This window comes from Vidua chalybeata, chromosome 30 (assembly GCF_026979565.1).
Source record: "Vidua chalybeata isolate OUT-0048 chromosome 30, bVidCha1 merged haplotype, whole genome shotgun sequence".
Lineage (NCBI taxonomy): Eukaryota > Metazoa > Chordata > Aves > Passeriformes > Viduidae > Vidua > Vidua chalybeata.
In genome coordinates, this window is record NC_071559.1 from 2,262,453 (window position 1) to 2,287,256 (window position 24,804).

The window sequence follows — 24,804 nt, forward strand, 5'->3', positions numbered from 1 at the left end:
TGATGGACAATTCATTAAACCCGCCGAATGCCGCACAAGGCACCCGTGAAGGCCGGCGTTAGCCCCCGGCGGCTCCGCTTTGTCCCTAATTGTTCGTCTCGGGCATTGGTCACCTATCAGGGAGTGGGTGACGGCGACGGTCCCCCCGGGGCTGGCATGCCCGGGGATTAGAGGCCAGCGCTGCCACCGTTGCTGGGCGCGTTGGCCCCGCGCCGGAGGAATGCGGCGGATGGGAGGGGGCGGCCGGACAAGCCGGGAGCTGGCGGGACGTGGGTCCGCATCGACCGGAGGCGAGGGGAGCCGGGACGGGGCTGTGCCGCTGGCGATGGTGACAGGGGATGGGATGGGAGGGGATGGGGACGGTGCCGCAGGTGGGATGGGGCCACCTGAGGGTCTGGGCAGGTGGGCACAGCTCTGTCCGTCCGTCCTGCACCTCTGGATACTGTCCTGTCCTTCTGTCCTGCATTTCTGGAAATGACAGAGTCCTCCTGCCCTACACTTCTGGGCACTGTCCTGTCCTGTCCTGCACCTCTGGGAATGACACAATTCCTCTGTCCTGCACCTCTGGGCACTCTCCTGTCCCTCTGTCTGGATTCTGGGAATGACACCATCCCTCTGTCCCACACCTCTAGGCATGGCTCTGTTCTGCATCTCTCTGTGTCATCCTGTCCCTCTGTCCAGAAATTTTGGGCATTGTCCTGTCTTTCTGTCCTGCACTTCGAGGAATGTCACCATCCCACTGTCCTGCACCCCTGGGCATGGCTCTGTCCCTCTGTCCTGCCCCACTGAGCACTGTCCTGTCCCAGTGTCCCACACTTCTGGGAATTACATCTTTCCTCTGTCCTGGAAGCACTCCTGTCCCTCTGTCCTGCACTTGTGTGTGTCATCCTCTCTCTCTCTGTCCCACACCCCCAGGCAGAGCCCCCCTGCACCCCACCCCTGAACAGGGCTGCCCCAGCCCTCATCAGGCCCAGCTTGTGGCCACCATCCAGCTGTTACCCGGCTTCCCAGATGTGACAGCAGCAGCCTGGTGCAGGATGGGACCGCCCTCTCCCTGGCCCTGCTGCTGGCCCTGTCCCTGCGCTGGCCCACAGCAGCTATTTCCAGCACCCAGGAATATTTGTCCAAGCCGGGGAGGTCTGTGCCCCGTGCCCAGGGTGCCCCTGCCCACCCGGGGGTCGCGGCTGCCCGAGGTGCCCAGCAGGACACACAGGAAAAGCTGAGTAACAGAGGTGACTTATAAGAATGTCATTATCTATATTCCTGACTCCTACCGCAGGAAAACAGGCTATTTTCATGCTGAAGCAGGAGCAGAATTTAGCAGGCAGATAACCCGGCAGGCGGGAGATGCTCGGAGGGTTATTTCGGGCTGTGTTCCTTTCCAGGCGTTTTCCTTGCGTTTTGGTATTTTATTCTCCACGCTGGGCTGTGTTTTGACCTTGGCGCGGGCAGCGGGGGCCCCCAGGGTGTTTTTCCCCCCCCCTCCTCTGAGTCTAAACATCAACTTTTCCACTATCGGCTCCGCGGGATATTTCGGGTGGTGGCAGCGTCATCCCGCAGCCTTTGATGCGGCAGAGCCTCAGGGGCCCCGAGAGGTTCCCGGCTCTGGGGGGGGAGCCCAGGCTGAGGGGACCCCCGGGACAGGTGGGCACCGGGCTGGGGGTCCCCCAGACGCAGAGAGGGAGGTTCTGATGTCCCCAGGTGTGAAGTCACGGTGCAGGGGGATGTGTGGACCCTGTGCTCACCGCAGGGGTGCCCATCACAGGGGGATGCCCATCTTGGTGGGAAGTCATCCCCGCGGGATGCCTGTCCCCAAAGGATGCCCTTCCCAAGGATGCCCGTTCTGGGGATATGCCCACCCCTCCGGGATGCTTATCGCAGGGAAAAACCCATCTCAGGGCACGTCCTGCATGCTGAATTCCCATCCCGGTGGGTTGCCCACCCCAGTGGGAGGGCTGTCCCAAGAGGATGCCCATTCTGACGGGATGCCCATTCCAGAGGGATGCCCGATTGGAGGGAAGCCTGTCCCAGAGAGATGCCCATCCCAGGAGGAAAGCCTTGCCAGCAGAACACCTGCCAGCCACGGAGCTGCATCCCCCCTTTGCCACAGCATTTCTCTTGCGGTCACACATGGATGTAGGGCTGTTTGTGGGGCCAGTGGCCATCTCTGTCCCCTCTGGCCCCTGCCCCGGTAACCCCGGTGCCCTCCCCGGCCCTGCTTTTCCCTCGGAGCCAAGGGGAGCCGTCAGCCCCGGCCGGTAGCGGTGATGGACGATGCTCATTCCCTGTCTGTCGTCTTGTACCTCCCGGGGCCGCTCCCAACGCCCGGCCTCGGCGGCACCAGGCCGACCGCCCCGGCAAATTCCAGCATCGGAGATGCTGCAGTCAAGGTGCCATGGTGATGGGCGCCGCAGCCGTGGGGATGGACGTCCCGGCCGGGAGCGGCGGCAGGAATGGCTGGGATGGAGACGGGCACAGCGGGAGAAGGAAGGGGGTCTGCGGGGAGGGGATGGCAGAGAGTGGAGGGAAGGAGGAGGAAGATGGACAGACAGCAGCCGGAGGGGCTGATGGACGTGGAATGGGGAGGTGAGGGGATGGAGAAGTGATGGATGGACAGATGGACGTGGACAGTGCATCCCACAGTTTGGGATGCATTGGTGTCCCCCCACAGCTCATCCCCTCCTTCCCCCAGCCCCCCCAGACACGAATCGGGGCAGGACTGATAAAAATATATTCTTTATTCTTCTCTAAAGGCTATCAATGACACCTGTAACAAAGCATCATTATTATTAATTATTATTAATTATTATTATCTTTAATTATAAAAAACAGGGCCTGTGGCCAGCAAAGCAGGGTGGGGGCGGCAGCACCGAACCGTCCACAATAAATATTTTATTTACAGCAAGAAGGGACCCCGTGGAGCTGGGGAGTGGCCGGGAAGGTGCTTGGCACTGAGCCCACCCATGGCGGGATGGGGGTCCCTAGGACACATCCATACCCCCACCCATAGGTGCCTTCAATCCAGCCGGGCACCCGTCATGGGGGGTTGGGTGGCGCAGACCCCCTCCGGGGCTGGGCAGGGCGGTCTCGGGGCAGGTCACAGGCACTCGTGCAGCACCTGGGTGTTGGTGCAGTTGAGGCAGCTGACGTGGCAGCACCAGTGGAAGGTGCAGTTGCAGCGCTCGGTGACGCGCTGGGTGCGCGTGCGGTACCCGCGCCCGCAGCACAGCAGCTCGCACCCGTCCAGCCCCGGCGAGGAGCTGTTGCAGAACCTCCCGGCCGTGCCTGCCGTGCCCGTCTTCCCACTGTAGGTGCAGAAATTGGGGGATTTCTCGAAGTAGACGAGGTCGTGGGGCGAGGGGGGCTTGTGGGCCGGGTTCTCGGGCTCCAGGTGATGCAGCTCCACCCGCGACGCCCGGTTGCTGCCCTTGTTGCCGTAGATGACGCGGGAAGCGCCGTCAAAGCGATCCTTCAGGACGTCGCCCACGGCGCGGAAGGTGGGCAGCCGCATCCAGCAGGTGCGGACGGTGCAGGAGCCTGACATGCCGTGGCACTTGCACTCCTGGCGCATCTCCGAGAAGACCGTCTGGAAGGAAAGGGGAATTTGGGGCCTTGTGAGCAGCCTGGGACCCCCCTGGGGACCACCGTGCTACACGCCTCGTTTCTGCAGCGTCACATCACGCTCGGACATCACTTGTCCCAAAGACAAGAGTGAAGCCCATCTCCAGCTGTTCCCAACACACACACGGGAACAGGCTGAAGATCTTGGTGGCCATGCTCATCTCCGTGCCCACCCCAGTGCTGCCCACAGCCCCAGTGCCCTCGCCAAGCCTCCAGTGCCCTCACCATGCGCCCCGCCTCGTTGTTGTGCAGGTTCATGAGGAAACGCAGGTCTCGGCCCTTCTCACTGGAGTCCACAAACTCCCTCCCAAAGAGGCGGCCGAAGTCGATGTTGTCACTGCAGCCCCCCCAGTGCCAGTCAGGGCCCCCAGGGCCACGGCGCCGGTAGTCACAGGTGCAGGACTCGATGGACCCCTCCGAACACGACCGGGCCACCGAGTGCGTCACGCCGGCACTGGTGATGGCAAAGATGAACGCTGTCTCCCGGCAGCCTGTGGAGGGAGCGGGGCCTCAGGATGCTGCCGGGAGGGGGAGGGGGTACCCACCGGCACCCCCGACCCTCCATCACGATGGGCTGGTGATGCCCCATGGCAAACCAGGGGGGCTTTAGTGAGCATCCCAACTCGGGGGTGCATGGAGGAGGTCTGGGGACCCCTGTGCTGACCCCCAGCCTCACCCCGGTTGACGATTTTGCCGAAGATGTTGGGGCCCTGGGAGGTGGGACAGTTCCAGCGGCGGTTGCGGAACTGCCACTTGCACTCCTTGATGGCAGTCTGGAGGCCGGAGCTGACGCTGTGCAGGATGCCGGGGTTCTGCCGGATCAGCTTGCGCTGCTTTCGGCTCAGCAGCTGCAGGCTGGGGTCCAGCACCAGCTGCACGTTCTTGGAATCCGTCAGCAGGTTGGTGGACGAGGCCACGTTGATGATGCCCCTGTGGCACAGGTGGGGATGGTGACCACCAGCGGGGGGTGCCCAGCGCCTCCCTCCTCACCTCAACCTCCCTGCAGGCTCCTCCGTGCGACCGCAGCATCCCCTGCAGGGATCCCAAACGGGGGTCGCAGCCCTGTGTCCCCCCACACGCCCCATCCCTGGGTACAGGGCAGTCCCTGCTGTGCCTGTGCCAGCCCCGCCCTCCCGCCTCACCACCCCGGTGCCGGTACCGGTGCCGGTGCCGGGGCTGTCCGACTCACCACCACCGCCCGCTGTTGTTCACTGCCAGCGTGTTGGAGAGGGAGGAGAGGGCCAGAGCCCAGAGTGCCCGGAGCGCCAGCCCCAGCGCGGCGGCGCGCATGGCTCCGGCCCCGGGAGCCCCGGCAGAGTGCGCGGGCGAGCGGCCGTCCCGGTATTTATGGTGCCGCAGAGCCCCCGGCCCGGCCGCTACATCCACGCGTGTTTCCGGACGCGCGGGGCGGCTCCGAGATGAGGACGGCCGCGAGGGGACGCGGGGAGCGCCGGGCGGGCGGGCGGGCCGGCACCGCCGCCGCCACCGGGCTGCAGCCGGTGGCCGGGGCGCGGCGTCGGGGGTGCGGTGCCCAGCGCACACTGACCGGGCCCTGGAGCGCGGCGTCGGGCGCTCCGTTCGCGGTGCCGGTTCTGGGGACCCGGTGCTCGGCACTCTGTGCGCGGTACCCGGTGTCGGTACCGGTGCTGGTTCTCGGCGGTCCGTGCGCGGTACCCGGTGCCGGCGCTCGGTACCGGCAGCTCCCCGGGGAGCCGGCACGGCTGGACTCGGCTCGGCGCGGCGGGTGCACAGCGTTCAGCACCCGGGAGCATCTTCCAGCCCCTTCCCTCTTATAGGGGCGGCGCGGAGGGTCCCCGTGGGCCGGTCCCGCCGCGCGGGGCCTCCCCGCGTCCTCGCCCTAACAATGGGGAGCGGCGGAGCTGCGGCATCTCTTACGGGGCGGCGGGAGCGGCGGCGCCGGGGCTGTCCGTCACGGCCCGGATTAGCCCGGCGGGTGGCTGCGCCCCGGCCCCGTGCCCAGAGCTCCCGGCTGCCGCCCCCCGCCTTCCCCGCCGTCCCGCGCACACGTTCTACAGGCACCGGCACCGGCGGGGGGAGCCCGGCACGGCCCGCGACAGCTCCCGGCGCAAGGAGGAGCTGGTCCCGGAATAGCCTGGGACGGCCCCGGACGGCTCCGGGCGCACGGAGGGAGCGGGGAACGGGGATAGCCCGGGATGTCCCGGGACAGCCGGGGGTGCACAGGGGTAGGAGTGACGGGATCTCCCGGGACAGCCCCGGGCGCACGGGGGAGGCAGAGCTCCGTGACAACCCAGGGCGCACGGGGACCACAGTCCCGGGAAAGCCCGGGGACGCCGTCCTGGGGCCGCCGGCTTGCCGGGGGGCGCGACGTGCAGTCCCCAGGGCCGTGGACCGTCGAGGCTGCTGGGCGCCCCTCCGGAGCCCACGGAGCCCTCTCCCGTCCTAGTCCGTGCCCAGCGGGACGGGCGTACAGCCTCTTCCAGCCGCTCGAGCCCAGGTTGTCCCGGGCTGTCCCGGCGGCACCCCGGACCCCCGTGAACGTGCCCGTGGACACCCACGGTGTCTACAACCCTCGTGGGCGCGGCACGGCTCCGCACGGCTCCCGCTGCCCCGGAGCGCCCAGTCTGGGCCGGTACCAGGTGTCGGAGGTAGGGATGGACCGGGGGTTGGAGGGGTTGAGGGATGGGGGACAGAAGGAAGGGCAGGGGGTGCTCGGACGCTGGCGGAGGCCGGCTTGACGTGCCCACGGCCAGAACACGGGCACGCAGGGCTGGTGCTGGCCCGGTCTCGGCTGGGACAAGACTGTCCCCATCATTCCCTGCCCGGTCCGGTTGTGGGTGGGTGTGAAGTCCCCAGTGTGGGGCCCGACGGGCCGGGGGGCCTGAACTGAGCCCCCCGTTGGGGCGGGAACCGGGGGGGGTAATCCCCCCGCCGCGGTTTCCCCGGACCAGTCATGCGGGGCTGGATTAGCCCCGCTCGCCCGTCACGGCCCGGGGCCGCCGCTCACCAGTTTAATTCAAGGACGGACAAAGCCCGGGACGGCGGCGGCGGGGGTGGGGGGCTCGCACCGGCACCCACCCGCACCCCTTCCCCCGGCCCGGGAGGAGCCCAGGGCCGAGCCGGGGTATGCTCCAGCACGGCGCTCCCGCCTCCCCCGCCCCGGTTCCCGGCCGGGCCGGGCCGTGTCCACGCCCTCGGGCCTCCGCCCCGTCGGGGCTCCCGGGGCTGAGGTCAGCGGCCGCGGGGAGGCCCCGGGGCGCGGCTGGGAGGGCCCTGCCCGGGGCTGTGCCACCAGCGGCGGGGCGCAACCACGGCCCTCGCCTCCCCCGCTCCATCCCGGGACCCTCCGGCTCTCGCACTCCCTGCCCGCTGCCCCGAGCCCCCGCTCCCCCCCATTCTCTCTGCTGCAGCCCACGGCGGCCCGATGCTCGGGATCCCCCCGGTCCTGGGGTGCCGCTGGAACGGTTCCCGCAGCCGTCGGGGCGGCCGGTGCCGCCCGGCGCGTCCGGGGTGGCCGCCGGTACCTGCCTGGGACCGGGGGGCATCCGTCCTGTCCCGTGGCGCCGAGCAGGGACGGACAAGCGGACAACGGGGACAGACGGACGTGGGAAGCACCCGCGGGTTCCCCGTGCCCGGTCCCGGCCCCTGCCCTGCCTGCGAGCACCGGAGCAGCCTCCGTACCGACGATATCGGCACGGTGCGGGGGTGCTCAGCCTGTGCCCCCGTGACGGTGTGGGGGTCCCGGTCCCCCGTGAAGCACAGAGACCCCTCCCCGGTCGGGACTCTGCCGCCCCGGTGCTCATGGCGGGGGCGGAAGACCCGGGACCCCCCCCTCCCCACATTCCCGCCCCGCCGGTGCGGCTCCCCTTCGGACGAGGCTCTGCCTCCCCGGTGCGGGTCCCGGTGCCCCCAGGAACGGGATGATGGGGGGGGGGGGGGGACACACTCGCACACGGGGACCCCCCCTCAGAGCGTCCCCCCCGCACTGCTGCAGACGTTGCCATGGTAACGCCTCGTGGCTCTCGCGATCGCACCCCCCCCCGCTCCCCCCGCACCCCCCCCCTCCGCCGCTCCCCGCGCGCGCCCCCGGTCCCGGGGGGGGGGGGTTTGCGGGAAGCGGTGCGGGGCGGCGGGGTGGGGGGGTGGGGGGGGGCACCGGGCGCTCTCGCGAGATCGGCGCGATCGGGGCCTCCGCTTCCGGCGGCGGGAGCGGTGCAGAGTCAGCGGCGGCGGGGGCGGAACCGGCACCGGCACCGGCACCAGGTGCGGGGGGCCGCACCGCTCCGGGATGCAGGGCGCGGGCATCGCCGTGGGGTGTGCGGGGGTACGCGGGGGGGGGGGGGGGGGGGTCGGCACCGCACCGGCGCGGGGGGGGCTGCAGCGCCTGCCGGGGTGCCCGGTGCGGCGGGGGCGCGGAGCCCCGGCGGGTAGGGGTCGTACCGGGGGCGGGGGGGAGATGCGGTGCGGTGCGGTGCGGCGGGCGGGGGCGGGGGGCAATGCGCAAGGGGGGGGCGGCGCAGTGCGGGGTGGAGAGGCGGTGTTTTGGGAGCGCGCTGCGATGGGGGGGGTGGTAAAGAGGGGGAGCGGTGAATTCGGGGGTCCCGGGGGCGCGGGGGCTGCACACGCTGGGGGGGGGAAGGGGCGCGCTGCGGTGGCGGGGGGCGATGGGGGCCTCCCCCTCCGGCGAGGCTGCGGAGGCTGGGGGTGCAGAGGAGGGGTCAGGTCCGGGGGGGCTCTGCTCCTCTCGAGGAGGGCGACAGCCCTGCCTCAGTTTCCCCCAGCGCTGGGCTGTCCTTTTGCGGGGTGCAGCGGGGGGCGGCGCAGCATCCCCATCTTTGCAGCTCCCCCATATCGAGCTGCACACAGAGACACCCCCGTGCGGTGCGCAGCCCCCTCCCCAGCCCCTTGCCTGGCGTCCCCCAAGCCCTGCATCCCCCCAAGACGTGAGGATCCCCGATTCCTACAGCCCCCCGCTAGCACGGGGGACCCCTCAGCTCCACCCCTGCAGATTTCAGGGCCTCCCCCAGCCTGCCCCGTGCCCCCGCAGGATCCGGCCTCGGAGCCAGCGCCGCCGTCACCATGGGCAACATCTTCGGGAACCTGCTGAAGAGCCTGATTGGGAAGAAGGAGATGCGGATCCTGATGGTGGGGCTGGACGCTGCTGGGAAGACCACCATCCTCTACAAGCTCAAACTGGGGGAGATCGTCACCACCATCCCCACCATCGGTGGGTGAGGTTGGGGGGGCACCGCGCAGAGACCGCTCCCCCATCTGGGCTCCTTCGAAGGGGCTGGTGGCTCCCCGTGCCTCAGTTTCCCTCCACTGTCGCTCCCCGCAGGGTTCAACGTCGAGACAGTGGAGTACAAGAACATCAGCTTCACCGTGTGGGATGTGGGTGGGCAGGACAAGATCCGGCCCCTCTGGAGGCATTACTTCCAGAACACCCAGGGTAGGTGTCTCGGGGGACAGCGCGGGGGGACTCGGGGAGCAGGGTGGCCACAGGAACCCCGTCAGTGCCCGCTCCTCTCGCCAGGGCTGATCTTCGTGGTGGACAGCAACGACCGGGAGCGGGTGAACGAGGCGCGGGAGGAGCTGATGCGGATGCTGGCGGAGGATGAGCTGAGGGACGCCGTCCTCCTCGTCTTCGCCAACAAGCAGGTGGGTCTGGGGGCGGGGGGGGCCCTGTGGTGGGGCTGAGACATCCCCAGGGTGTCAGGGCAGCTATCTGGTGTAGGACTGACTTCCTGTGGCATCAAGGCTGCTGTCAAAGAGGCCGTGTGACAGAGCCACGTCCATCCCTGGTGCCACAGGTGGGCCCCGGGGCCATCCCCGTGGCACCGGGGCTGGTCTTTAACGCGGCTCTGGCCATCCCTGTGGTGTCAGGGCTGGTGTCTCACATCCCCATGGCAGATTCCCACTCCTTCCTGTAGCATGATGATGTCCCCTGCGGCAGAGTTGTGCCCACCCCCGTGGCACCAGGGCTGCTGCCAGCCCCCGTGGAGGGCTCGTACCCATTCCTGCAGCACGGGGCCCCTGTGTGACCTCCCTTGTCTGCTCCAGGACCTGCCCAACGCCATGAACGCAGCGGAGATCACGGACAAGCTGGGGCTGCACTCCCTGCGCCACCGTAACTGGTACATCCAGGCCACCTGTGCCACCAGCGGGGATGGGCTCTACGAGGGCCTCGACTGGCTCGCCAACCAGCTCAAGAACAAGAAGTGAGGGGGGGTCCCCCTGTGCCCCCTCGGCCCCCCCTGGGCCGTGCCAGGGCCCCCCCCCGGCCGCCCCCTCCCTGCCCCGGTTGGGTTTTGCTTTCTTCTGGCACCGGTTGCTGTGGGGTTTTTCGCCTTTTTTGGGGTCCCCCTGGTTCCCCTCGGATCTCGTGTGTGCGTGCGTGGAATTAGAGCTCTATATAACGCCCAGGGGGGCAGGGGCAGAGCCCCGGGAGGGTGGGATAGGGGCTGGGGGGGCCACCTCAGCACTGCCCTGCCTGGGGGGGCCGGGGACACCCCGTCCCCATGCATGTCCCTGCACCCCTCGCCTTCCTCTGGACCAAATGTGGGGGCAGCAGGGCCATGGGGGATATTTGGGACTGTACACCTCCCCCTCCCTCCCAGCACCCCCTCCCGGCCCCGCGAGCCCCCCCACACGTCCCCGGCCCCCCCCCCATGTCACTTCGAGGCAGGTCTCCTTCCCGCAGCGTGACCCCCGCAGAGGGGAGAGGGGGGGGCACAGGGCTGCCAGGACCTCTGTGGTCCCCCTGGCCATGCCCCCCTCCTCACCCTGGCCTCCTGCCCATCCCCCCCCCCATCCCCCCCCCATGCCAGCATAGTGATTGTATGTCCCTGCCCCTCACGGACGGACAGTGTCCCCCCCCACCCCGTACTGTGCCCCCCACCCCCTCCCCAGCACCGTATTTATACCCCTGGTCTGTGCTTGGTGTGACGTGTCGCTGCGGCTCTGCCCTGTCCAGGGACGTGTGTTCTCAGCCCCCCCACCCCTCCCCAGCCCCCCAGCGCCTGAGACGGTGGGTGACCTCCCCTGACCCCCCCCCCTTGGATATTAAACATGTTTTATGTAGCTCTGCCCCTCGTCTCTTCTTCCGCAGCCCCCCCAGCGTGGGGGTCCCGCGGAGGGGACGGTGATGGACAGCCCTGGGCTGGCTTTAATTAGAAAGAGCTTAACGGGGCGGGGGGGGGGGGGGGGGGGGGGGCTGGCAGGGGGCGAGGGGGCCACCCCCCCCCCCCTTCCCAGGCTCATCTTTAGGGGAATATTGGATGAAATGGTAAATCCCATTAGCGCTAATCCCAGCTGGGGCGTGGGGACGGTGCCAGTGCTGGGATGGGCGCGAGTGGGACTTGGCCCCCCCCCCCCCCCCCTTGCCACCCCTACCCCGCGTCACCCCCCTGCATGGGTTAAGGGGGACTGAGTGGCATTTGGGGCCAGCACTGCCATCCCATCCCCGTGTCCCCTCTGCACTGGTGGCTGGGGGGCTGTTGGCCGTGTCTGTGACACCAGGGGGATGTGCTGGGGGCTCCTTGGTGGCTGGGAGCTGCAGAGCCAGCACCAGGGCCCGGAATGGGGGTGACCAGGGCCCAGCACTCCGGAATGGGGTGACCAGAGCCAGCACCAGGACCCGGAATGGGGTGACCAGGGTACCCCAGCGGGTTGGGGGCTGTGGAGATGACATGGGGGAGCTCCAGTGCAGGTGACCAGTGCCCCACAGTGGGCTGGGGGCCGTGGGGATGATGCTGGGGAGCTGAAGCGGGGATGACCGGGGCTCTGGGAGCTCCATCGGGGGGGGGCTCAGTGTGGATGACCGGGGCTCCCCGGTGGGTGGGAGCAGCGGAGCCGGCACCGACGCGTTCCCACCGGCTGGACCGACGGCTTTGTGTGGCGAGGGCTGACCCGGCGCCCCTAATCCCATTAGCGCCCCGGGCCCAGCCGCCAGCCCGGCTTCCCCACCTCTCGGCAACCGAGGCTGGTATGTGGGTGCGCCGGTGGGGCCGGCGTGCCGATGCCGTCGTCCGGGAGCTGCACCCGGCGTCAACGTCGTCACCACCCTGGAGCTGCACCGGGGCCGGTGACACCAAGGAGGCCGTCCCCGAGGACACGGGGCCGGAGATCCCGGCTGCCCACCGTGTGCCGGTGTGACCCCGCGGGACCGGGGGGATTCCCTGTGTTCCCGGCTCTGCCCTAGGGGCTGGGTGTCTACAGGGACGGGGCTTCTGGGGCAGGTTCCGTCCCACCGGGCTCCAGCCGGCCCGCGGGTCCCCCAGCCCGAGCTCGGGGCTCGGCTTCCCTGGTCCTGCACAGCCGAGGCTGGAAGAGCTGCAGAAGTGCCAGGAGAAGGAATCACCTGCACCCGTGGGGTGCTGGAGAAGGGTTCTGCACCCGGGGAGGGGTCCTGGGCCCCGGTGCGTGCCGGTTTCCCCGGGCTGTGCTGCCGCCTGCTGGCACCGGCAGCGCCAGGACACCGGGGGCTGCACCCAACCGGTGCCTGGGACGCGTTCCCCGGCCGGGACCCCCGCCCGGACCCTCCGCTTCTAACCCCCCTCTGACCCTCACCCGGAGCCCCCGCTCGGTGTGGGCCGAAGCCGCCGGGACGGTCCCCGGGCGGGGGCGAGCCCAGGTGCCCGCCGGGGTCCCCACGGAGCGCAGGCGCCCGCGTGGCACCGGGCACCGAGGCAGCGGCCGGTCCGGAGCATCCTTCCGTCCCGCAGCTCCGCTGGGGCCCGGAGCAGACGCGGGCGCCCGTCCCGGGGCCGGTCTCGGTGTGGGGGCGGTCCCGGGGGAGGGGCCCGAGGTGGTGGGCGGTCCCGGTGCCCGTCCCCGTTCCTCCGCCGCCAGCCCGGCCATGCCGTTCCCCGCCGCGCTGCTGTTCTTGGCACTGCTGCTGCCGCCGCTGCCGCTCTCCGGCGCTGCCGAGAGCGAAACCGAAACCGGCGCCCGGGAGCTACGGCTGGAAACGATCGTGAGCCCGGGGGGGACGGGGCAACCGGGGCTGCGCGGGAGGAACCGGGCACCGGGGACCCACGCGGCCCCCTTGGGCAGGCAGCTGAGACCGGGGCGCGACCGGCAGGCACCGGCGGCACCGGCGAGACACAGGGCACCGGCGGGATGGTGCCGCTCGGGGGGCACCGGGGATCCCGGCCTGGCCACGGGGCGGGGGGGAGGAGGCACCGAGAGGCCCGGGCTGCGGCGGGGGGGAGCCACGGGGCACCGGGAGGACCGGGCTGCGATGGGAGGGCAGCGGGAGGACCGGGCTGTGGCGGAGGAAGGCGGCGCACCGAGGACGGGGCGGCCGGGTGGGGAGTTCGGCTCTCGGAGCGCTCGGGGGGCCCGTGGGCGCGGGGGCTGCGCGGACCCCGAGGGGAGGGGGCTCCGTCCCGGCTCCCCGTGACCTCCCCGTTGCAGGTGTCCCCTCCCGAGGGCTGCACGGAGCTGTCGGCGCCGGGGGACACGGTGCACATCCACTACACGGTGCGGCGGGAGGAACACGTCAGCACTGCGCTCCGGCGGGCGGGGCGGGGGGCACCGGCACCGCCGCGGGGGGGGGGTCTCGGCCGGCACCGGGGCGGTACCGGGGGTTGTACCAGGGTGGGCAGTGGGGCGGTACCGTGGTGGAACCGCAGTGAGCGTAGGGGTGGTACCGGGGTGGGCATGAGGATGGCACTGGGCTGGACAAGGGGATGGTGCCATGGTGCCACTGAGACTGGCATGGGGACAGCCCCAGGATGGGCTCTGGGTGGCACCTGGAGTGGCACAGGGAGACACTGGGGCTGGCATGGGACAGCCCCAGGATGGGCATGGCTGGCGGTGGGGTTAGCCCGAGGATTACTTTGGGATGGCCCTGGCACTGGGAGCGGGGAGGATGTCCCAGAGTGACACGGAGTGTACCGGGACTGGGATCGGCACAGGGAGGGGCACAGGGACTGGGATTGGCACGGGGATGGCTCAGGGTGGGGGGCACAGGGACTGGGATGAGCACAGGGATGGCACAGGGGAGATGCAAGGACTGGGATCAGCACAGGGATGGCACGGGGGAGGGCCACAGGGACTGGGATGAGCACAGGGAGGGTCACAGGGACCGGGATCAGCACCAGAGCAGCACTGGGAACACGCTGGCAGCCACCCAGAGAAAGTGCCAGGGCTGTGCCCCCAGGGGTGACCGTGGCAGTGACTGTGGCCGTGCCCCCCACAGGGCACCCTGGAGGATGGCCGGATCATCGACTCCTCACTGAGCCGGGACCCCCTCCAGGTGGAGCTGGGCAAGCACCAAGTCATTCCTGGTGAGTGAGGGGCTCAGGAGCAGGGTCGGGGGTGACCCCGACCAGCCCCACTCACCCTCACCCCACTCTGTTACAGGTCTGGAGCAGAGTCTGCTGGACATGTGTGTGGGGTAAGTGCAGATGGGGGACACGGGGGCGGGTGGTGTCCCCCCCCCCCCCAGTGTCCCCACCACAGTTTGTGGCACCAACACTCTCACTGTGGCAGGGAGAAGCGCAGAGCCATCATTCCCCCTCACTTAGCCTACGGCAAGCGGGGCTCCCCCCCCACCATCCCAGGTGAGCACAGCCCTCAGGGTCCCCGTGGGGTCTCTGTGGGGTCCCCGCTCAGGCTGTGCCCCCCTTGCAGGTGACGCCGTGCTGCGGTTCGAGGTGGAGCTGGTGGGGTTGTCCCGGGCCAGTTACTGGCAGAAGGTGGTGAACGAGGTGGTGCCACTGCTGTGCCTGGGGCTGGTGCCAGCACTGCTGGGGCTCATCGGGTTCCACCTGTACCGCAAGGCCAGCAGCCCCAAGCTCTCCAAGAAAAAGCAGAAGGAGGAGAAGAGGAACAAAGCCAAAAAGAAATAAAACCTTCCCCTCGGCATCTGCGGCTGCTCCGTGGCTGCTCTTCCTGAGACAGTGATGGGCACAGAGCAGTGGGGAGGGGCTGTGCACCCCTCAGCTCCCTGCCTGCTCCAGGGCCTTGATGGGTCATGTCAGACCTGAACAGGAGGTGACAGACTCAATGAATCCCAGAAATAAGACCCTGGAGCACATTTTCAGGCAGTTTTGCTCTTTTAAGGCATATCCAGGCAGTGACAGTCCCTGAGTCCCCAAACACCAGGGAGACTGCCAGGGAGCCTCAGCTGGAGCTGGTGGAGCCAGGAATGGGGTCCCAGTGGTCGACCCCTCCCCAGAGGCTCTTGGGGTGCACCATGCCCCGTGTCCCTGAGCGTGGCTCCCCCACCATGTGGGGCTCATTTCTGGGGATGCGACTTTTGCTTGGTGGTGAGGAGGGGGTGGGGGTCTTTGGGCACATTCTGGTTGACTGTAGCCCCCGCCAGGTACTGCTGGAGCAGCCTACGCAGCTCCTGGTTCCTGTCTGCCAGGGCTGCCCGTGCCCGCTCCAGCCCCTTCTCCTCCAGCTTCGCCTTGTTGAAGCGCTGCCAGAACCGCTCCAGCCCCATGTAGTCCTGCATGGCCTGGGGGGGAGGCAGCGGGGAGACTTTGGGGTCTCCAGCCTGCCCAAGCACCAGCTGGGGGATCCCCAGGGCTGGATCACAGCCCTTGCTCCCTGAGGGCTGCGGCGGTGCCTCCTCTCACCCGTGCCAGGGGCTCGCTGGCGGTCTCCTCCAGGACACTGCGGGCTTTTTGCTGCTCCCACTCGGCCAGGGAGGAGGGGTAGAAGGGCAGCACCTTCTCCTCCTCTGTCTCCAGCCTGCGGCACATCTCAGCCAGGCGCAGGATGCGCTGGGCCTGGGGGGGACGCCGGGAAGGGCAGGTGGGAAGGGGCAGCAGGACACTGGGCACGGGGACATCCCCACGCAGCACTGCCCAACTCACCTTCTCCACCACCTGCTGCAGCACCTTGAGGGTGGCACTGCACTGGCAGGTGAGCGTCACCAGGTGGGTGTGAGCCGTGGCCCCGGCCTGGCTGATCTGAGCCCGGAGCTTCTGGAGCTTCTGGAGGGCGTGTTCCCTGTCGTCCCGGATGCGCTGGGTTTGCTCCTCGCTCTCCTGCAGCTGAGCCACGATCTGGCCCCTAGTGCTTGTAACCATGTCCTGGTGAAACAGCAGGAAACAACTGGGGAAAATTCCTTCTTGGAAAGGGCGGCCCGGCTTTGGAATGGGCTGCTCAGGGCAGGGATGGAGGCACCATCACTGGAAGTGCTCAAAAACCAGGTGGGTGTGGCCCCTGAGGATGTGGTTTAGTGGTGGCCCTGGCAGTGCTGAGAGAACAATTGGACTTGATGGTCTTAGAGACTTTTCCAGCCTCAAGAATTCCACGATTCCATGGCTCAGGCACTGCTCCACAAACTCCTGGGGGGCCCCTGCTTAGCCAGGCTCTGGCCTGTTGTCACCTCCTTGCCAGTGCCGGGTTGGACTTGATGGGCTTTTCCAACCTCAACAGTTCCATGGAAAATGAGTGACCCCGCTCCCACATCCACCCAGCACCCTGCCAAAACCTGGAGCTTCTGCAGCTTCTTCGCCTGCGCATCGATCTCGCAGGAAGTCTTCTCACACTTCCTCTTCAGCTCCTCAAACTCCACCTTCTTCTTCTCCGTGGCCTGGGCGTAGCTCCTCCGGGCTGTCTGGATCTGGTCCCACAGCCCCTCCAGCCTGGCCACCAGCTGCAGCCGGCTGTACTGCTGATCCTGCCAGCACTGGGGACACACAGGTTACACCCCCAAACCTCCCCTGCCAGCCCTAAGAGCCCCTCGATGCTCCCTTGTGCCCCCCTTGCCTTGTTTTTGATGTCGTCCCGGGCGCTCTGGAAGTTCAGCGAGGCCTCGCGCTCGTTCCTGGCGTGATCCCGCTCCATGGCCAGCGCCATGTCCCGCAGGCAGCAGCTCTCCCACTCTTGCTGCTCCAGCATGGCCTTTCTGTGGGCACACAAGGCAGGGCAAGGGGCTTTCCTCCCTGGCAGAGACGCCGCGGGGGTCCCCGTGGGGCCAGGGGAGGCCCAACTCCATCCCAGGAGAGCCCACGGGTGCCACTGCTGCCCCGTTCCCCTTCTCCCCCTGAAATTCCACACCTCTCAGCCTCAAACTCGGCCTTCAGGGCGCCCACCTGGGCACTAAACCCCTGTTCCAGGTAGCCCAGGCGGCAGCGCTGGAGGTGCAGCAGTTGGTCTGTGAGGTGCAGGTGGCTGCGCAGGGCTCGGTTCTGCTGCTCCTCTGCTTCCTTCAGCTCCGTGACCAGCGCCTGGGGAGTTTTTGTGTGTGTGTGTGGGGGGGGTCATGTGTGTCCCCTGGCGCCCCCCTCCCCGCCCTGCCAGCCCCACAGGCACCTCAATGGCGCCGTCCTTGCAGTCCATGACCCGTGTGAAGGTCTGGCTGAGGATCTCGATGTCCTGGCGCAGCTCTCGGTCCTTGGTCTTGCGCTGGGCCGAGCGCCAGAGCGTGCGGACCTTGTGGAGACCCCACCTGCTGCTCTGCTCCTCCCGGGACAACTTCTCCTGCGGAGGGGCCGTGGCAGATGGGCAAGGGGACAGGAGTGGGCTTGGGGCTGCCTCTGGTACCAGGGCACCCCCGCCCTGGTGGGGATGATGGGGGCATTTGCTGGGGAAAAGTGGTTTGGGGGTTCAGGGGGGTGGAGTTTGGAGGTGATCAGGGGTGGCTGCAGCGGGGTCCCGGACCTGCAGGAAGCGAGTGAGCAGCTCCCGCTTGGCTTTGGCCGCCTCCTCCTCAGCCAGCGCTTGTTTCTGCAGCAGCAGCAGCTCGGCCTCGGCCGCCGTGGGGGCAGCGGGACCGAGCCCCGCCATGGCTGCAGAAGGGGACACGGCAGGAGGGGTCGGGGGATGCCCGGGGTCTGCCTGGTGGCCCCTCCACAGCCCCCCACCAAGGCCTGTTCCCCCTGCCCAGACCCCCCCCCCTCCAGCCCCCCGCACCATGGGGTACCCCACACCCCATAACCTTCTGCCCACCCCCTCCTTCCTCCCCAGGCTCCCCCAGGCCCCTTGCCCCTCCACTTAGGAGTACCCTCAGACCCCAGCAACCCCTGCTCATCCCCTCTCCCCTCCCCGGGACCCCCCAGACCTGCTTCCCTCTCCCTCCCCAGGCCTCTCCCAAGGCCCATTCCCCTCTGCCCATCTCCAGAGCGCTCCTAGCTCACCCCGCTCCCTCCCACGCTCTCCCAGCGCCCACCGCCCCTTGCCCACCCCCCCATCTCCGCCTTTGGGGTCTCCCTTCCCCGCTTTGGGGTCCCGGCCCCGGTACCGGCCCCGCTCGCGCGTCCCTCCGGTCTCCCGGCAACGGCCGCCGCTCGGGGGCGGGGCCTCGCGGCACTTCCGCCCTGACCCGCGCGCGCGCCCCCTGGCGGGCAAAAGCGCGCTCGCACCCCCCCAAGGGGCGGGTCCCGCCAGTTCTGCCTCGCCGCTATTGGCCGGCGCTCCGGGACTCCCGGCGGTGATTGGCGAGCGGGCGCCGCCGTGGGCGGGCCCTGCAGGCGGCGGGGTATATAAGGGCGCTGCGGCGGCGGGGCGCAGGGCGGTGGGTGGGTGCGAGCACGGGGGACCCGTGCGCGCCGCCGCCATGCGGGAGCGGAGGCCGGCGCCGGCCGCTCCGGCCCGGTGCAAGCTGGTGCTGGTGGGTGACGTGCAGTGCGGCAAGACGGCCATGCTGCAGGTGCTGGCCAAGGATTGCTACCCCGAGGTGAGCCCGGACCGGCACCGGGAACCGGCAGCGGGCACCGGCAAGCGGGACCGGGCCCTGACGCTCTCGGTGCCGTTGCAGACCTACGTGCCCACGGTGTTTGAGAACTACACGGCGTGTCTGGCCAGCGAGGAGCAGCGGGTGGAACTGAGCCTCTGGGACACCTCCGGTACCGGGGGCAGACACGCGCGGTGCACGTTTTGGGGGGCTGGCGGGGGCTCCGGTACCGGAGAAGTGGGGCGGGTGCTGCCCGGCCCCGGAGGGGGTGATCCTGTTGTTTGCTGGGGAAGGTGGTTTGGGGTTTTTGGGGGGGGGGGGGGGGGGTCACGGCTGGGATGCTGCAGTGAGCGGGGGGTCGCTGCAGTGGGGCGTTTCGGTGTCCCGAGGGTGTTTTGGGGACCTGCAGGGCGGCGGGGGAGAGGGGCGCCGTTGGCCGTGGCGGGGTCTCGGGGGTATTTTGGGGAGCCGGGGGTGTTTTGTGGTCCCTGCGGCGGCGGTGGGAGCTTGGTGGCGTTCAGGTCTAGGGTCATATCCGTGGGTACTCCCCAGGAGCCCACGGTGGCACAGACACCCTGGGGGGGTCACAGGAGGCCGAACCCCTTCCTCGGGGGGACCCCCACACCGCTGAGCCCCCCCCTCCCCCGGTGTGAACTGGGGGACATCCCGGTGTTACCCTTCCCGGGGCACCCCGAAGAGTTGGGGGGGGGGGGTCGGGGCATCCCTGCCCGGTGCTGCAGTGTCCCCCCCCCCCGGCGGGGCTGGGGGTGGGGGGGGGGTCCCCGCCGGTCCCCGGTTGCCATGGCGATGCGCTGGCGCAGCCTCTTTGCTATTCTGTGCACGGAGCGTCTGGGCTGCGAAACCCCTCCGTGGCCTTTGGGGGGCCGGGGGGGGGGGTGGACGGGAGGGACATCCCGGAGCCCCCCCCCACCCCCCTGACCCCCCTCCCGCACTCCCCAACCCCCCCCCCCCCCCGCGCCGCGTCCCCCGCAGTCCCGGGTGCGGTGCGGGTGGCTCCGTGTCCCCGAGGACCCCGAGGGGGGTGGCAGCGTGTCCCACCCCCTCCTCCGGCTTCCCCCCGACCCCCACACCCCTCGGTGCTGCCGGGGCTCCCCAAAATGGGGGGGGGCGGGGGGGGGCTGTTACATAAACACCGCGGGCTCCATTTCCCGCTGCCTCGCGAAGGCGCGATGCGACGTTGATGGGCTGCGGGGACGGAGGTGGCGTTTTGGGGGGGTTCCAGAGCTCTCCCCGGCCCCAGGGCGGGGCTGTGTCCCTTTTGGGGGGCTCTAAAGCTGTGTCCCTAAGTCCTACTTGGGGTTCTCTGGAGCTGTGAGCCACCACCCTGAACAGGAGGGGGGCTGTGTCTGTTTTGGGGGGCTCTGTGCCTTTTGGGGGGCTCTAGGGCTGTGTGTCTGCCTGTCCCTTTTGGGGACCTGTGTCTGTTTTGGGGGGCTCTAGAGCTGTGCTCCCCTGTCCCTTTTGGGGTTCTCCCAAGCCGTGAACCCCCATGCTGGGCAGGACTGAGGCTGTGTCTATTTTTTGGGGCTCTGTCGTTTTTGGGGGGCTCCAAGGCACTGCACCCCACCCCAGGCAGGAGGTGGCTTTGTGTCTTTTGGGGGTCTGTGTCCCTTTGGAGGGGCTCTGGAGCTGCGTCCCTGTGTCCTTCTTGGGGGCAGGAGCAGGAGGGGGACTCTGTCCCTTTTGGGGGGCTCTAGAGCCGTGTCCCCACCCCGGAGAGGAGTGGGGCTCTGTCTGTTTTGGGGGGCTCTAGACCCGTGTCCCCACTGTGGGCAGGAATGGGCCTGTATCCATTTTGGGGGGCTCTGTCTCTTTTGGGAGGTCTCTAGACGTGTGTCCCCACTCCGGGCAGGAATGGGGCTGTGTCTGTGTTGGGGGGCTCTGTCCCTTTTGGGGGGCTACGGCTGTGTCCCCACACTGGGCAGGAATGGGGCTCTGTCCCTTTTGGGGGGCTCTGTCCCTTTTGGGGGGCTCTAGACCCGTGTCCCCACCCCGGAGAGGAATGGGGCTCTGTCTCTTTTGGGGGCTCTAGAGCTGTGTCCCCACCCCAAGCAGGAATGGGTCTCTGTCCCTTTTGGGGGGCTCTGTCCCTTTTGGGGGTCTCTAGAGCCGTTCCCCGACCCCAGGCAGGACGGGGGGCCGTGTCCCTTTTGGGGGGGCTGTGTCCTTTAGCCAGACCCCCTTTCCCGTGTCCCTGGGGTGGGGGGGCTGAGCGGTGACCCCCCCCCCTTTTCCCCCAGGCTCTCCCTACTATGACAACGTGCGTCCCCTGTGCTACAGCGACTCGGACGCCGTCCTGCTCTGCTTCGACGTCAGCCGCCCCGAGACCCTCGACAGCGCGGCCAAGAAGGTGGGGAGGGGGCTCAGGCCCCGGGACAGTGTCCCCGTGGGGTTTGGGGAGTTCAGAGATGTGGGGACACGCATGCAGGGGGATCCCTGTGAGGTTTGGGGGACTCACAGACACAGAGCACTGTGGGGTTTGGGGCTCAGAGATGTGGGGACACCAGCCTGAGGTGTCCCTGTGGGGTTTGGGGGGGCTCAGAGATGTGGGGACACCAGCCTGAGGTGTCCCTGTGGGGTTTGGGGGCTCTGAGGTGTGGGGACACCAGCCTGAGGTGTTCCTGTGGGGTTTGGGGTTCAGAGATGTGGGGACACCAGCCTGGGGGGGTCCCTGTGAGGTTTGGGGGACTTGCAAACACAGGGCAACTGGTGCTGTGGGGTTTGGGGGGCTCAGGGCTGTCAGGACACTGTTCTGGGGGTATCTCTGTGGGGTTCAGGGACATGGGGACACTGTCCTGGAGGTACCTCTGTGGGGTTTGGGGGTTCAGGGACATGGGAACACTGTCCTGGGGGTATCTCTGTGGGGTTTGGGGGTTCAGGGATGTGGGAACACTGTCCTGGGGGTATCTCTGTGGGGTTTGGGGGTTCAGGGATGTGGGAACACTGTCCTGGGGGTATCTCTGTGGGGTTTGGGGGTCTCAGGGCTGTCAGGACACTGTCCTGGGGTTATCTCTGTGGGTTTTGGGGGTTCAGGGATGTGAGGACACTGTTCTGAGGGTATCTCTGTGGGGTTTGGGGGTCTCAGGGCTGTCAGGACACTGTCCTGGGGGTACCTCTGTGGGGTTTGGGGGTCTCAGGGCTGTCAGGACACTGTCCTGGGGGTACCTCTGTGGGGTTTGGGGGTTCAGGGATGTGGGAACACTGTCCTGGGGGTATCTCTGTGGGGTTTGGGGGTTCAGGGATGTGGGAGCACTGTCCTGGGGGTATCTCTGTGGGGTTCAGGGACATGGGGACATTGTCCTGGGGGTACCTCTGTGGGGTTTGGGGGTTCAGGGATGTGGGAGCACTGTCCTGGGGGTACCTCTGTGGGGTCTGGGCTGGCACACCCCCCCCATGGGGTGACAGGGGGAGGCTTTTTGGGCTCCCCCGTCCCTGAGAGCAGCTGTGTGCCCTGACCCCTCAGTGGAAGACAGAAATCCTGGACTATTGCCCCAACACGCGGGTGCTGCTCATCGGCTGCAAGACGGACCTGAGGACAGACCTGAGCACGCTCCTGGAGCTCTCGCACCAGAAACAGGCGCCCATCTCCTACGAGCAGGTCTGCCCGGGTTTGGGGGGGCCCCGATGGCTGGGGGGGGTGGGTTTGGGGTGTCCCTGTGGTCTGATGTGGGGGCGGCTTTGGGGGGATCCCGGTGTTTGCACAAGGCTCGGTTTGGGGTGTCCCCGGTGGGTTTGGGGGGGGGGGGGGGTCCCGGTGTTTGTGGGGCTCGGTTTGGGCTGTCCTGGTGGATTTGGGACTCAGTTTGGGGTGTCCCAGTGGGTTTGGCGTGTCCTGATGGGTTTGGGGGTGTCCCAGTGGCTTTGGGGCTCAGTCTGGGCTGTCCCAGTGGTTTTGGGGTGTCCCTGTGTTTGTGTGGCTCAGTTTGGGATATCCCAATGGGTTTGGGGGCTGTCCCTGTGTCTGTGGGGTGGGTTTGGGGCTGTCCCCATTTCTCTGGGGCTCACTCTGACCCGTCCCCGTGTCTGTGGGGTGGGTTTGGGGCTGTCCCTGTATCTCTGAGGTGGGTTTGGGGCTGTCCCCGTGTCTCTGGGGCTCACCCTGACCCGTCCCCGTGTCTGTGGGGTGGGTTTGGGGCTGTCCCCGTGTCTGTGGGGTGGATTTGGGGCTGTCCCCGTGTCTGTGGGGCTCACCCTGACCCGTCCCCGTGTCTGTGGGGTAGATTTGGGGCTGTCCCCGTGTCTGTGGGGTGGGTTTGGGGCTGTCCCCGTGTCTCTGGGGCTCACTTTGGGCTGTCCCTGTATCTCTGAGGTGGATTTGGGGCTGTCCCCGTGTCTCTGGGGTGGGTTTGGGGCTGTCCCCATTTCTCTGGGGCTCACTCTGACCCGTCCCCGTGTCTCTGGGGCTCACTTTGGGCTGTCCCTGTATCTCTGAGGTGGGTTTGGGGCTGTCCCCGTGTCTGTGGGGTGGATTTAGGGCTGTCCCCGTGTCTGTGGGGTGGGTTTGGGGCTGTCCCCGTGTCTGTGGGGTGGATTTAGGGCTGTCCCCGTGTCTGTGGGGTGGATTTAGGGCTGTCCCCGTGTCTGTGGGGTGGGTTTGGGGCTGTCCCCGTGTCTCTGGGGCTCACCCTGACCCGTCCCCGTGTCTGTGGGGTGGGTTTGGGGCTGTCCCCGTGTCTGTGGGGATCACCCTGACCCGTCCCCGTGTCTGTGGGGTGGATTTGGGGCTGTCCCCGTGTCTGTGGGGTGGGTTTGGGGCTGTCCCCGTGTCTGTGGGGTGGATTTAGGGCTGTCCCCGTGTCTGTGGGGTGGGTTTGGGGCTGTCCCCGTGTCTGTGGGGTGGATTTGGGGCTGTCCCCGTGTCTCTGGGGCTCACCCTGACCCGTCCCCGTGTCTGTGGGGTGGGTTTGGGGCTGTCCCCGTGTCTGTGGGGTAGATTTGGGGCTGTCCCCGTGTCTGTGGGGTGGGTTTGGGGCTGTCCCCGTGTCTCTGGGGCTCACCCTGACCCGTCCCCGTGTCTGTGGGGTGGGTTTGGGGCTGTCCCCGTGTCTCTGGGGCTCACCCTGACCCGTCCCCGTGCCTCCCGCAGGGCTGTGCGGCCGCCAGGCAGTTGGGAGCCGAGGGCTACCTGGAGTGCTCGGCCTTCACCTCGGAGAAGAGCGTGCACAGCATCTTCCGGGCCGTGTCCGGGCTCTGCCTGAGCAGGGCCCCCCCGCAGGCGCCCCGCAGCCCCCCCCGCAGCCTCTCCAAGAGACTCCTGCACCTCCCCAGCCGCTCCGAGCTCATCTCCTCCACCTTCAAGAAGGAAAAAGCAAAAAGCTGCTCCGTCATGTGAAGGGGGGAAGGGATTGACCCCACACACGCACACCCACACCCACTTTTGGGCCCCCACCCCCTCCACAAGCCCCCTGGAATGGGGTGGGGGGGGGCTGGACAGGGCTCTGGAGTCTGGAGCTTCTCCCCCCACCACCCCTCAAAAGGAGGGTGGGGGGTGCTGCCCTCCCCTGGCATCATTGCCCTGCCAGCCCCACAGCCTGGGGGGCTGCCCCTGTGGGAGGGGGGTCTGGGGGGGGTGTCTTCACCCGGTCCCCAACCCAGAAGGGGGTCCCTGGGGGCTTTGGGGTGCACAGGACCCCGGGAACATCAACCTAGAGGGGTTCCTATGGGGTTTGGGGTGCCCAGAACCTCAGGGATGTCAACCCCGAGGGGTCCCTGGGGGTTTTGGGGTGCACAGGACCCTGGGGACATCAACCCCGAGGGGTCCCTGGAGGGTTTTGGGGTGCCCAGGACCCTGGGGACATCAACCCCGAGGGGTTCCTATGGGGTTTGGGGTGCCCAGGACCCCAGGGATGTCAACTCCGAGGGGTCCCTGGGGGTTTTGGGGTGCCCAGGACCCCAGGGATGTCAACCCCGAGGGGTCCCTGGAGGGTTTTGGGGTGCACAGGACCCTGGGGACATCAACTGCGGGGTTTGGGGGACACAGGGACACTGTCCCGGGGGTCCCTGTGGGGTTTGGGGTGCACATCATGGGACTCATCCATGGACTCATCCTCTTCTCCCCCATCCCTCATCTGCTGCTTGGCCCTGTGGGTTGGGGAGGGGGGAGGGGGGGCTGTTTTATGGACTGAATTTGGGGTGGGGTGGGGGGGGGGGGGGTCTGTTCCATGTCAGTGTTATTAAAAAGCTTATTTATTATCAGAAATATAACACCTACCTACGTGCAGCCCTGCCTGGCCCTGTGCTTTGGGGAGGGGTCCCCGTGGGATTTGGGGTGCGCGGGGGGGGGGGGGACACTGACGCGGGAGGGGCCCTCCAGGATTTGGGGTGCTCTGGGCCGCGGGGACACGGCCTCGGGGACCTCATTTGGGTAAGCAGGAGGTGCCTCCGGGCTGTGGGGGGGGGCTCGGGGACACGGGGCCACCGTCCCGGGGGACTCTTTGCGGTGGGGAGGGGGGAGTTGCCGCGCGGCGGAAGGATCACGGGGCGCGGCGGTGCTGCGGCCGCGCAGGGGCGCTGAGGGCGCGCGGGGGATGCCGGGGGCTGTAGTC

The 24,804-nt window shown here is 68.2% G+C and overlaps 5 protein-coding genes across 8 annotated transcripts; 3 read left to right on the forward strand and 2 right to left on the reverse strand.

The window, feature by feature from the left end:
• Positions 1 to 2,764: 2,764 nt before the first annotated feature.
• Positions 2,765 to 4,911, reverse strand: WNT1 (Wnt family member 1). Its single transcript, XM_053967600.1, has 4 exons — positions 4,811 to 4,911; positions 4,298 to 4,551; positions 3,847 to 4,112; positions 2,765 to 3,586 (listed from the first exon to the last, which is right to left on the reverse strand). Exons 1-4 carry the CDS (start codon positions 4,909 to 4,911, stop codon positions 3,098 to 3,100), a joined length of 1,110 nt encoding a protein of 369 aa, XP_053823575.1. The 3' UTR covers positions 2,765 to 3,097.
• A 2,796-nt stretch (positions 4,912 to 7,707) lies between these two features.
• On the forward strand, positions 7,708 to 10,680 carry ARF3 (ADP ribosylation factor 3). Of its 3 annotated transcripts, XM_053967685.1 has the most exons (5): positions 7,719 to 7,863; positions 8,648 to 8,827; positions 8,939 to 9,049; positions 9,134 to 9,258; positions 9,661 to 10,680. In XM_053967685.1, the coding sequence occupies exons 2-5, from the start codon at positions 8,680 to 8,682 to the stop codon at positions 9,820 to 9,822; spliced, it is 546 nt and encodes a 181-aa protein (XP_053823660.1). In that variant the 5' UTR covers positions 7,719 to 7,863; positions 8,648 to 8,679; the 3' UTR covers positions 9,823 to 10,680. The 3 variants fall into 3 exon arrangements, with proteins under 3 accessions (XP_053823659.1, XP_053823658.1, XP_053823660.1); XM_053967684.1 differs by having other exon boundaries at positions 7,708 to 7,924; positions 8,939 to 9,258; XM_053967683.1 differs by having other exon boundaries at positions 7,709 to 7,863; positions 8,939 to 9,258.
• A 1,734-nt stretch (positions 10,681 to 12,414) lies between these two features.
• Positions 12,415 to 14,472, forward strand: FKBP11 (FKBP prolyl isomerase 11). The gene is made up of 6 exons (XM_053967687.1): positions 12,415 to 12,574; positions 13,018 to 13,083; positions 13,805 to 13,892; positions 13,969 to 14,002; positions 14,098 to 14,168; positions 14,239 to 14,472. The coding sequence occupies exons 1-6, from the start codon at positions 12,458 to 12,460 to the stop codon at positions 14,454 to 14,456; spliced, it is 594 nt and encodes a 197-aa protein (XP_053823662.1). The 5' UTR covers positions 12,415 to 12,457; the 3' UTR covers positions 14,457 to 14,472.
• A 274-nt stretch (positions 14,473 to 14,746) lies between these two features.
• On the reverse strand, positions 14,747 to 17,844 carry CCDC65 (coiled-coil domain containing 65). Its single transcript, XM_053967568.1, has 9 exons — positions 17,807 to 17,844; positions 17,227 to 17,354; positions 16,879 to 17,046; positions 16,624 to 16,793; positions 16,333 to 16,471; positions 16,055 to 16,252; positions 15,432 to 15,650; positions 15,192 to 15,344; positions 14,747 to 15,070 (listed from the first exon to the last, which is right to left on the reverse strand). Exons 2-9 carry the CDS (start codon positions 17,350 to 17,352, stop codon positions 14,846 to 14,848), a joined length of 1,398 nt encoding a protein of 465 aa, XP_053823543.1. The 5' UTR covers positions 17,353 to 17,354; positions 17,807 to 17,844; the 3' UTR covers positions 14,747 to 14,845.
• A 240-nt stretch (positions 17,845 to 18,084) lies between these two features.
• Positions 18,085 to 24,359, forward strand: RND1 (Rho family GTPase 1). Of its 2 annotated transcripts, XR_008435219.1 has the most exons (6): positions 18,085 to 18,241; positions 18,323 to 18,410; positions 20,500 to 20,609; positions 21,723 to 21,857; positions 23,346 to 24,131; positions 24,184 to 24,359. XR_008435219.1 is itself a non-coding variant. In XM_053967672.1 (5 exons), the coding sequence occupies exons 1-5, from the start codon at positions 18,122 to 18,124 to the stop codon at positions 23,589 to 23,591; spliced, it is 699 nt and encodes a 232-aa protein (XP_053823647.1). In that variant the 5' UTR covers positions 18,085 to 18,121; the 3' UTR covers positions 23,592 to 24,359. The 2 variants fall into 2 exon arrangements, 1 of the variants encoding a protein (XP_053823647.1); XM_053967672.1 differs by having other exon boundaries at positions 23,346 to 24,359.
• Positions 24,360 to 24,804: the final 445 nt, after the last annotated feature.